This window comes from Centruroides sculpturatus, unplaced genomic scaffold, assembly GCF_000671375.1.
Source record: "Centruroides sculpturatus isolate CEXI.00-Female unplaced genomic scaffold, Cexi_2.0 scaffold231, whole genome shotgun sequence".
NCBI classification, from domain to species: Eukaryota; Metazoa; Arthropoda; class Arachnida; order Scorpiones; family Buthidae; genus Centruroides; species Centruroides sculpturatus.
The window spans coordinates 441,688-453,065 of record NW_019384443.1 but is presented as its reverse complement, the minus strand read 5'-3'; the positions used below and the strand labels follow the sequence as shown (position 1 = coordinate 453,065).

At 28.5% G+C, this 11,378-nt stretch overlaps 1 protein-coding gene across 1 annotated transcript; it reads left to right on the top strand.

The window, feature by feature from the left end:
* Nucleotides 1-1,139: 1,139 nt before the first annotated feature.
* LOC111620202 (ADP-ribosylation factor-like protein 5B) lies at nucleotides 1,140-9,499 on the top strand. Its single transcript, XM_023362100.1, has 3 exons — nucleotides 1,140-1,422; nucleotides 8,190-8,250; nucleotides 8,642-9,499. Exons 1-3 carry the CDS (start codon nucleotides 1,377-1,379, stop codon nucleotides 8,805-8,807), a joined length of 273 nt encoding a protein of 90 aa, XP_023217868.1. The 5' UTR covers nucleotides 1,140-1,376; the 3' UTR covers nucleotides 8,808-9,499.
* Nucleotides 9,500-11,378: the final 1,879 nt, after the last annotated feature.

Sequence of the window (11,378 nt, the reverse complement as noted above, 5' to 3'; positions counted from 1 at the left end):
GTTAATTTTAACTCGTTGTTTTGGTTTTATGCGATTTTAGAAAATTACGGAACGTATCCCTACTTTTTCAAGGCAAGTAAAGTCTTTTTTTATGCGAATTTTTTATATGCGCTTTTCTGTAGAACGTATCCACCGCATAAAACGAGACCTTACAGTATATAGATAATATGGAATTATATTATAAAAATATAAAATAAATTAGTCTCTCACATTATTTAGTTTTGTTTTATTTATTTATTTATATTTTTTGTGCTCTTTCTTGTGGGAGAGGGCGGGGGCCCGGTAAGAAAAATGTTTATGCCCCTAAAGTAAGTTAATCCGACCCTAACTGGAACAAGTAAAAAGGTACTAGATTAGTACAAAAGTACTAGGTGGAACCAAGGTCTTAGATTTTGTAGATTTTTACATTCTAAGACCTTGAGGTGGAACAACAATGGTTGCCGCCTTTGTAGGCCCGATTCTGTTACCCAGCATCGCCGCTAGAGGCAGCACGATCTAGTATCGCCGTTCCTTCCGCTAGGTCTATAGTAGGAGCATTATCGACTCAATGGAACAGCGTTTGTTAATTAATGACGTCGTCAAACTTATCAGTTTAACTTTGTACTCTTACGTCTACGAAATAACTGTTTTGTTATCGATGCCTGCAAATTGTGACATCAGAGGAACTCGTTAATTGTGCCGTTCTTTAAATTTCATGCATGCGGCGCATAGACAATTGCCGAAGACCTTGTATTAAAATTCAAATATATTTAAATACAAAAAAGAGTATTTATATATTAAATAAAATAAAATATTGTACCGAAATCAAACGGTGTATATAAAACCGAAACGATCGATCACACTAACAATCGACATCTGATAATCGAATGTCAATAATCATTATAAAGACTTAGTCACGTGAACATAATCATCCAATCGATGATGCGTTACCTGTTTTTTTCCCCCACTATTTATTTTTACTCGATGTCTTTTAAAACTCAAAAGTATTTAGGCAATAAAGAAATAAAATTTAATATATTAATCGAACGTTAATTACAAATTAAACTTTGTATATAAAAAACCAAAGGATCGATCAACTCCAACAATCGACATCTGATAATCGAGAGCTAACGATCTCCGATGACGTCGAATGCTAACGCAATATCATCACGTGGCTTTAATTAACCAATCGACGGTGCCGTTACTTTTTTTTCATTTATTTATTTTATTTGCCATCAGTCCAGTTTGTAGTAGCTCAATGCACAGATAACGAAGGAGAATTTCTTTTTATTTTTTAAGTTTTTAAGTAAAAGTATACGCCGAAATCAAGGCATGGAAACGTTATAAATGTATATTTAGTGATTTTATAGCATTTAAAATAATATATTCATGTCGAAATGGGATTATTATTTGCCAAACTTTGGAGTTTGTTTACAAACGAAGGTAAGAATTAGGCCTAAGTACAAGACAAAAGATTTCATCTTATTTTCGTATTTATTTATGTAATTTATAAATATAAGTCGAATATTATTAAATTTAATCATGTTTTAATTACTATTTAATTGATTTTATCTTTGCTGATTGTAATTAAGTTTATGTGCCATATGTTTTCATTATACTAATTTGTATCATTGATTTTAATTGGCTTTTAGGTGTTAAGGCATCCTCTTTCCTTATTGGTTTATTTAAATTTATAGAAAAATAGTAATTTCTTGTATAATTCTACACTGAAGACCCTTCTAGACAAAGGATTTGCTGCTTCCTGCTTGAGATGGGTTTCTTTGACCTATAAATTTGATAGATTACAGCTGTACGCTGTTGAATTTGCCTTTTCAATATTTAAAGGTAGATGTACCCGTTTCTGTGTTGCGAGACAATTTACGGCCGTACGAATGTTTAATTTTTGGAGGAAAACAAAGAAAATAACACTATATGAAGTAGATTTTAAATTATACTGGGCTTTATGTTAGACTGTCAAAAACTTTTATGGACTCTTCTGCGTAAGTTTTCTTCAAACCCGAGGGAAATTCCCCCATTTGCTCCCACTCGATGGCTTTGGTTTTATATATTATTCTTCACTAATAAAGTAAATGTAGTTACGGTTCTTGTTTATTTTTTTTAAATAAGCAACCAGTTTATCTACTTTAAGACAATTTGAAGCAGTATAAATGCTTAATTGGAAGGGAGAAGGGTGAAATAGCGATAACAAAGAATTAACATCTTTGGGTATAATTTGTTCATTAATAAAGTCATTTGTACTTTAATTTCTTAAATAATGTACAAAAGAACTATATTGATAAAGAAATGATATAGTTGTTTAGTTATATTTTTTTTTATATTTTGATTTGGAGGTTGTTCATTTCTATCTGTACTTAGTCATTGACTAGAGTTGCAGACACTCGTTTCTATACATTTCTATTGTTATATATCCACGGAGGCCAAACTATGGCTCTTCTAGACACTTATTGCATTACATATTATGGCCAAACTGATGCTTTATACATATAACATATAAAATACAGTTTCAATAGAATATGCAGCTCTTGTAGGTAATATGTAGCTCCTGTCAAGATTTGGCTGATCCTATTATATATTGTCAATGTATCATACTCATTCTAATCTTCTGCCTTCTATCGGTCCACTTGTTATTGAATGGATAAAACCGAACACGTTGCAGTTTTGCACCTCACCAACAGGCTAGATGCGTGGAGTTTTCCAGCTTTTCTTGACATGTTTAGTGTCAAAATAATATTGCGTTGCTTTGTACTGTCAGTCAAATCCGATCCTACCTTCTATCTTGACTTATAATGTTAGCATATCCCAGAGTCTAGTTCAGGTTTAAACAACATAGACAAACCTTCAAAAATAAATAAAATATACACAAAAATTTAGCACGAGTCTTCAGATTTGCTTTAAATCCTACTGATTATTGCATTTATATATAATTTGTATTAAATCGCAGCATCAAAAGCTTTATTATAAGTTGTAATTGCTTAAATTGACTGGATAAAAAATTTGGTAGCTTTTATCATAATTATAATTTGCTTATCAAAAAATTTACTAATACTTTGTTATTTAGGTAATTAATAATAAATAATTTATGTCAGGTACATACTATGCTTCTAATTAACAGTTCTATTGTCTTGTAAAACTTTATTACAGGTTATTAGCATAGTAAAATAAATATTTTGCATATTTTTATCCAGTCGAGTGGATGTTTCGAGTGCGGAGAATGCATTGGTATCGAGAACAATTGAGAATTCATCATTTTTTTATGGATTAAAAAAACTAATATTTCTAGAGTGCTGCTAAAATTTATAAACCTGTTGCTTCTGTAAACCTGGTTATCATATAAATCAAGTGTCTGTAACCATTCAAGCGTACCTTGCAACACAAGTTGGCATGAAAAATTTGAAATATCATGTTTAATTATTAAACGACTACGTGCTCTGTCGAGTTTGAAACTAAGATTAACTATATTTTTGTCATTCTTTTTAATATAAAAATGGATTTTTATTAATCAAATGATGCACGTATCAATTTTCTTACCATAGTTTTATAAAGCAATAAAAAGCTTGCACACAGTTCTGTTCTTAATTAGAGATTATTCAACTCTATTCTGCGATATGTATAGATTTTATAGCAGTTTTTATAGGTTTGTGCGCTTATTTTCCTGGTGTTTACATAGAAATTTATTGGCTGTCTTCACAATTAGAAGATATTGTCCTAATTTAGAAGTCGTATATTCATTACTAGTATAAGTGTTTTCAGTTTTTTCCACACTCCATGCTTCTAAGAAACTATAAAGAGCAATTATAATAATATATCGATGATTTTTATAACTATTTTCTCAGTTTCTTAACATAAAATATGTGAAATTATACCTGTATAATTGTTATAAATAAATCAAAACATTATGATGTTTAAGCTTCAAGACTTTTTTGATATTGTATAAACTTGACATTTGTTCCAATGTGTTGGAATTTTATAATGTTGTTGTTATCTTATTAGATTCTCAGCTTTATCAATAAGCTGACAAGTTACGTTCAAAGTTCATCCTCTTACGATCAATCATGTGATTTTTAAAATGGCCATTTTTCAGGAAGTAATAAAAGAAACTGCTTGATTTATATGCGATATTATAATTATTATCCTCTTAAAGCACTTAAATTTAATTCCATATGTAAAATTAGAACAAAAAATGGTATCAAAGTTGAAGGAAACTTTATCACAAAAGGTTAGTTAACCCTCCAAACAGATAAGTTGTAAGAATAAACTGATAATTTCTCTTTATTTAATCCTTTGTTGACGATAAATATGATAACATTTATTCAGTAGTTAAAAAATAATTTACAGGTTTAATATCTAAATTTATTGTATTTTCAAATATCTAATTCCGTTAGTAACATTACAGCATGACACTGCATTAAAATGGCTGCTTTCTAGGTCTATTTCTATTGCATTAATTGCACGTTAAACTGCAAGCTAACATGTTATTTATCAGACTTTTCTCTTATTTTGCTAAAAAAAAAATTGCATGAAAAAAGCCATTAGTTTTAGCTTAAGTTTAAGATGAGAGGAAACTGGAGAATATGTAGTCTGTTGTCTATGAATATATGATTAAGGAAAACATCTCAAATAAATTGGTTTCTTTTGAGGTCATGTTACATTCTTCTGCGATAAATATAGCAAAATATTATTATTTTCCTGTAGATATAAAACATATGTATGATGCAATTCAGGCTGAATTTGCATACAAAACCTTAAATTTTTAGTAGTTTTACATGTTGCATTTGTAGAATAGAATCTCATAAATCATTAAGGAAATCAAAAAGCATTTTACTTGTCATAATCAGTATTATGCAATTAGATTTATGAGAAAATTTAAATTTGATTAAAAAATTAACCAAATTTTTCAACGCTAAATCAAGACAAGATAGGTTTCTAAGGATTTAACAGATTTTATGATATAAAGCAAGCATTTTTATTTTGAAATATAAAATAATTAAACAATTATATGCTTCTACCTTTGTATTTAATGCATCATTTATATTCTTTGTAAGCTAGAGTTTAGTTGTAAATGCCTTTTTGAGTATGAAAAAATTTTGCAGTCTAGTTAAAATTAAAATTCATCAATATTCAGTTATAAAAATACAGTTTACATACGCATCTGTATAAATGTATGTTATATTTTATGATTATTTAAATTAACTTGAAGGATGTAACTTCAATCATCTTATACAAGTAGAAAGATTGTACATGATGAGTAGTCTTGATCTTTCCTCAAAACTGCTGCTTATTTGAATATAGGAAAAGGTTGTTTCCTGTTTCCTGTTGCCTACCGTACTCTATAGAGCTTAGTCAAGCTATTTTCGAAGTTTTAAAGTTTTCAAATACTTGCAAGAATCACAATTGGAATATTTCCTTGCGGTGATTGCTTACTGTTGGGCTAGCTTTAATGGATAAAAATGCATAAATAAATAAAAGTCAGAATGTTCTTATTCACAAGGGACTTCATTAGTTACATGTACATTTTTTGAGTCATTTTTGACTCCCTCCCTCCCTCCCTATTGTATACAATTGCCTTTTTCCAAAATCTCCGGGCATTATCACTAAAAAATATCCATAGCTGTATAATATCTTGCCCCCACCTTCCTAATTGAGGGAGGGAGTTGAGGTATTGTTTCTCTTTCTCCCATCTTGTACAACGATGTACTTTTTGCAACCCCTCTCCCTTAAACTGTATTAATAGATAACTCTAATATAAGTATTAAATTTTTATAAAATAAAATTTAAAAATATATAACACGAGACCCCATACTTTCCTACTTTAACATATGATAAACAATGCAATAAAATGCAAAATGCATTTCATAATTTATCGGTGTGGAAAATTTTAATGAATAAAATAACTTAATAGTTATATTTTAAAAAATAATTTAAATTATTCAGTTTTGTTGTATTTGTAAATATTCATAATATGACAAATTAATACTTTGAAAATTCTATATTTTTATTTGATAGTGTGTCAAATACACTAAAATTTTCCCAGTGTGTTATATAATTCTATCACAGAAGTACTTGATTTACAACATAGTTTGATTTTCTATTGTACTTTATTATTTGTTGCATTTACCATCAAACTTGTGTTTATGCTTTCTGTCATCAAAAGTATCAGCTAGTTCAACAATCATTAATTAAGCTATAATAATAATAATAATAAACAATATCTGTGTTCAGTAGAAAGTACATTTTACAAAAAAATTTTATTCATCAATTTGGAATACTTTAAAGCAAATTTTGTGGAAAAAACTGTCATTTTTGGTAAAAATAATGTTTAATTTACTGCATAAAATAATAAAAATGAGCATTATAAATTTAGATTTCACATAATTTAATTTTGTAGAGTACAGAACAATAGCCTAATCTAGTTTTTAATCTGAAAAAAAAAAAACACATTACAAAACCTGCATGTCCGCATTTTTTACTCTTATCATTGACACAAATTCTACTGCGATCCTTTACGTTTGCTTTTAAATCAATCACTTTCCACTCTAATATGCATCAAATATTCAAATTTTCCCTTTTTTTTTTAAAAAAAGTTATCAGAGCGTCTGCATCAGAATTTAATTTGCTCTTTTCCTAAATTAATTCAAGTAGCATTAACTGTAAAGTCTACGGATCGGATGTTTATAAAAATAAACGATTATTTTACCTTATCTGTTTTTTAGATGCTTGTTTCTTAGGAAAAAAAAAACTTTATCTGATTATTATTTTAGACTGTGTTTCTTTTTTTAAAATTTCTTAGTATTTTGTCAGAAAGAAATCCTTAAATTACATTGTTTTATTAAAAATAAAATAAAATGAGAGAATTCTAGATAAGCTCAAATGATTAAAAATTGTCGCATGGTTTGTTTCTCAGTAGTTATCTTGTACTTTTAAACATCTGTTTTTTCACTTAATTTCTCATCCTTGACACTCTTGCACTTATTTTTACTTTGCATTCACCGCATGGTTTGTTTCTCAGTAGTTATCTTGTACTTTTAAACATCTGTTTTTTCACTTAATTTCTCATCCTTGACACTCTTGCACTTATTTTTACTTTGCATTCACTGGATTGTTTACTACAAAGACATAAAATGCTTTTATCGTTAATTTTCTCATTTTTTTTAAGTGTTTGTAGTTAATTTGAAGCATTCTTTTAGTCGTTAAGTCTTAAAAATGTTTTAATTTTCATTTAATTACATTTAATCAGTGTTTAATTGCATTTTATGGTTATTTTAGATCACTTTTAATGCAGTATGCCTTTTTTTTTTTTTAATCGTTAAAAATTTTGTATCTGTTATTTTGCTTTATGAAATCAATTTATTTGAAAATACTTACATCCTCATTTTGTTTTATTGTTACGGCGATAGCAATCATAAATTGTTGTCCTTAATATGCCTTTTTTTTTTTTTAATCGTTAAAAATTTTGTATCTGTTATTTTGCTTTATGAAATCAATTTATTTGAAATTTATATTTATATTTTAATTTCTCTAAATGCAACTTTAGATTTACTAAGATCAAGAATAGGAACAGGAACTGCATCAGATTCTGTCATTTGATACTGATGATATTATATTATATTCATCATTTAAAACAATTTGAGTAATAATTACTGTATTAATAATACCTTTTTCCTGTTTATGATAGCTCAAAATATTAAAAATGTATAAATATTACAATAGGAATACCGTAATAACTTCGTATTAACACCATGTATTTGCAGTTACACTAAGCATTCCTGTCAATAAATCTTGCACGGTAATACTAGCAGAAACAAGTGACCGGGTAAGACTGTTCCAAAACAGTAGATTTGTTAATCGAATATCATTAATAGTACATAAAAATAATCTGTTTGAAATGTTTGTGCATTTTTTTAAAACAACTTGGAAATTTATAATTATATTTCTGTTTTGAAACCATTTTGGATCCGCTGATCCTCATAGATGGTTCCTTGCTATTCAGACATGGCGTTGTGAACTGGATGGTCTGATTGTTATGAAAAAGACCCTCATAATCCCACTACAGTTGTTTTGTTTGCATTTGATCCAGATGACTTTTACTTGTTTCTTTATCTTGTGTGTATTTTTGTACACTCTTCGTCATCTTAATCTTACGTACCTTCACTTCATATTAATGTATCTTATCGTCATTTTGCTTCTTACAGAACACAAGATAGTAATTGTGGGTCTCGATAATGCCGGAAAAACTACGATATTATACCAATTGTAAGTTTCAAATATTTACCAGTTTAATTATAAACTATTTATAAATTATTATTATTATTATTAGTTTTAGTAGACTCGTTCCACTTTGTAATAGTTAAAATACAATTAGGTAATATCTTTGTAACAGTTGAAAAGGAATTAAAACATCAATGAAACTTCAAATTAAATTAATTGTAATATCGTAAAGATAATTAAAATTATTAAATTGACGGAACATAACTGTAATTTGATTTTGTTTGTTAGACTAACGTTAGACGCTAGTTTGTGTTGTAATTACAAAATGATTAGCTTGTGTGCTATAAATAATTTAACAACATTAAATTGTAAATTTTAATATAATCTAATTTAAGAACTGTGGTAATTAATTATCGAATTTTTGCTATTATTTCAGTTTAATGAATGAAGTAGTGCACACGTCACCGACGATTGGAAGCAACGTGGAAGAGGTGGTGTGGAAAAATGTTCATTTTATCATGTGGGATCTCGGTGGACAAGAGACGTTACGGGCAACATGGAACACTTACTACAGTAATGCAGAGGTATTATTTTACAATTAAAAGCATAACTCAAGTGCTTAAGTGTCAAAAGAAAAGCAAAGCATGCAAATTTAGTTTTATTTTTTACATCATTACGTGTTTCTTTGTTTACATAACTGCAAAATCCTCATATGGTTTTAAAGGAGCTCTGTAACTATATAAATAATAACAATATATCTCAAGTAAAACAAGCTCTGTAACAATGATAAAATTATGCCCCTTCTCATCCTTATTCATAGAATGATAGGGACAATATTGAAATTTCAAATGGATCCTACAGAAAAGTATATATTTTTAGGTCCTACAGAAAAAAGACATGAAACTTTTATCTAAAGCATATTTTTATAATGTGTATATTAAATGGACAGTTGAGGCTTTGAGTTGATTCACTTCTTAACATGTATTATTTTTATAAAACTCTAATACTGCATGTTATTTTGGTGGTCACTGTGCACAGATTTCAAATATTCTCTGTTTTGTGTCTTCTCTAAATGTAGGTGGTAGGAAGTATTAGTTTTCCTGTAGAAAGTAATCAAGAGATGATATCAAGTGAAGGAGGTGACTGTCAGATGTCTACAGTCTAATCATCCATTATTGAATTTCTGTTTTAATAACAATATGTATGTGTGACTGGCAAAATATGGAACCTTGCTACCACATTTTCCTTCCTCAGATTTAGATACATCTTTTTTATAGTCAGTCGCACAATTAAAAGGGCAATTTAAATCAATTCAAAGCTTTAACTGTTATAATTTTTAATAGATATGTTATAAAAATAATGTTTTAGATGTAAGCTTCGTGTTTTTTTACCATAAAATCAAAAAATATATACATTTCTGTAGGGTTCTGTTTTGAAATTTTAAATTTGTCCTCCATCTCCCTATGAAAAAAAGGTAAGGAGTGACATAATTTAATCATTGTTGATGTATGAAGAGAATTTAAATCAATAACCATTATTTTAGTTTTTCTACAATCATTTTGTCAAGTTATTCAAATTTTTTAAAAGCATTTTAACATTTACTTTACATAAAATAGATACCGTGTAAATTATCATTAATTATATCATTGATATTATTAGTTTTGTGAGCAAGAAAGATATAATAGAGTTTTGTGAGCAAGAAAGATATATGAGTCTCCAATTTTCTGTAATTTTAATTTCAATTGAACTTTAAAATAGTTTTGATGTAATTTTTCTTCTTTATTCATGCTTGATAATGACACTTTCTTATTGAACACTGCATTAAATTATTAATTTCTAGGTAAAAACATAAACAGATGATTATATTCATAATCTTTTGTATGTTGATTATCAAATATAGTTGTAGAAGCAACAGGAAGAAATAATAATACAAATTCTCATTGTTAAATACCAGGAAACTTATAAAGGAAAATAATTCTGTTTTTATATTTATCATAAAAAAAGTAACTTGTGACAAATAAATCATGCAGGTTAGAGGAAATTTGCTAGGTGGATTATTTTTAGAATTATGAAAAAACTAGTTGATTTTACAAATTATATGTTATACAATGCATTCATGTATTTTATCAGAATTTAGTNAACTCGTTGTTTTGGTTTTATGCGATTTTAGAAAATTACGGAACGTATCCCTACTTTTTCAAGGCAAGTAAAGTCTTTTTTTATGCGAATTTTTTATATGCGCTTTTCTGTAGAACGTATCCACCGCATAAAACGAGACCTTACAGTATATAGATAATATGGAATTATATTATAAAAATATAAAATAAATTAGTCTCTCACATTATTTAGTTTTGTTTTATTTATTTATTTATATTTTTTGTGCTCTTTCTTGTGGGAGAGGGCGGGGGCCCGGTAAGAAAAATGTTTATGCCCCTAAAGTAAGTTAATCCGACCCTAACTGGAACAAGTAAAAAGGTACTAGATTAGTACAAAAGTACTAGGTGGAACCAAGGTCTTAGATTTTGTAGATTTTTACATTCTAAGACCTTGAGGTGGAACAACAATGGTTGCCGCCTTTGTAGGCCCGATTCTGTTACCCAGCATCGCCGCTAGAGGCAGCACGATCTAGTATCGCCGTTCCTTCCGCTAGGTCTATAGTAGGAGCATTATCGACTCAATGGAACAGCGTTTGTTAATTAATGACGTCGTCAAACTTATCAGTTTAACTTTGTACTCTTACGTCTACGAAATAACTGTTTTGTTATCGATGCCTGCAAATTGTGACATCAGAGGAACTCGTTAATTGTGCCGTTCTTTAAATTTCATGCATGCGGCGCATAGACAATTGCCGAAGACCTTGTATTAAAATTCAAATATATTTAAATACAAAAAAGAGTATTTATATATTAAATAAAATAAAATATTGTACCGAAATCAAACGGTGTATATAAAACCGAAACGATCGATCACACTAACAATCGACATCTGATAATCGAATGTCAATAATCATTATAAAGACTTAGTCACGTGAACATAATCATCCAATCGATGATGCGTTACCTGTTTTTTTCCCCCACTATTTATTTTTACTCGATGTCTTTTAAAACTCAAAAGTATTTAGGCAATAAAGAAATAAAATTTAATATATTAATCGAACGTTAATTACAAATTAA

Coding starts and splice junctions, on each gene's coding strand:
- LOC111620202 (XM_023362100.1), top strand. CDS start 1,377: ATGGGATTATTATTTGCCAAACTTTGGAGTTTGTTTACAAACGAAG. Junction 1,423..8,189: donor GAGTTTGTTTACAAACGAAG/GTAAGAATTAGG, acceptor TGCTTCTTACAG/AACACAAGATAGTAATTGTG. Junction 8,251..8,641: donor ACTACGATATTATACCAATT/GTAAGTTTCAAA, acceptor CTATTATTTCAG/TTTAATGAATGAAGTAGTGC.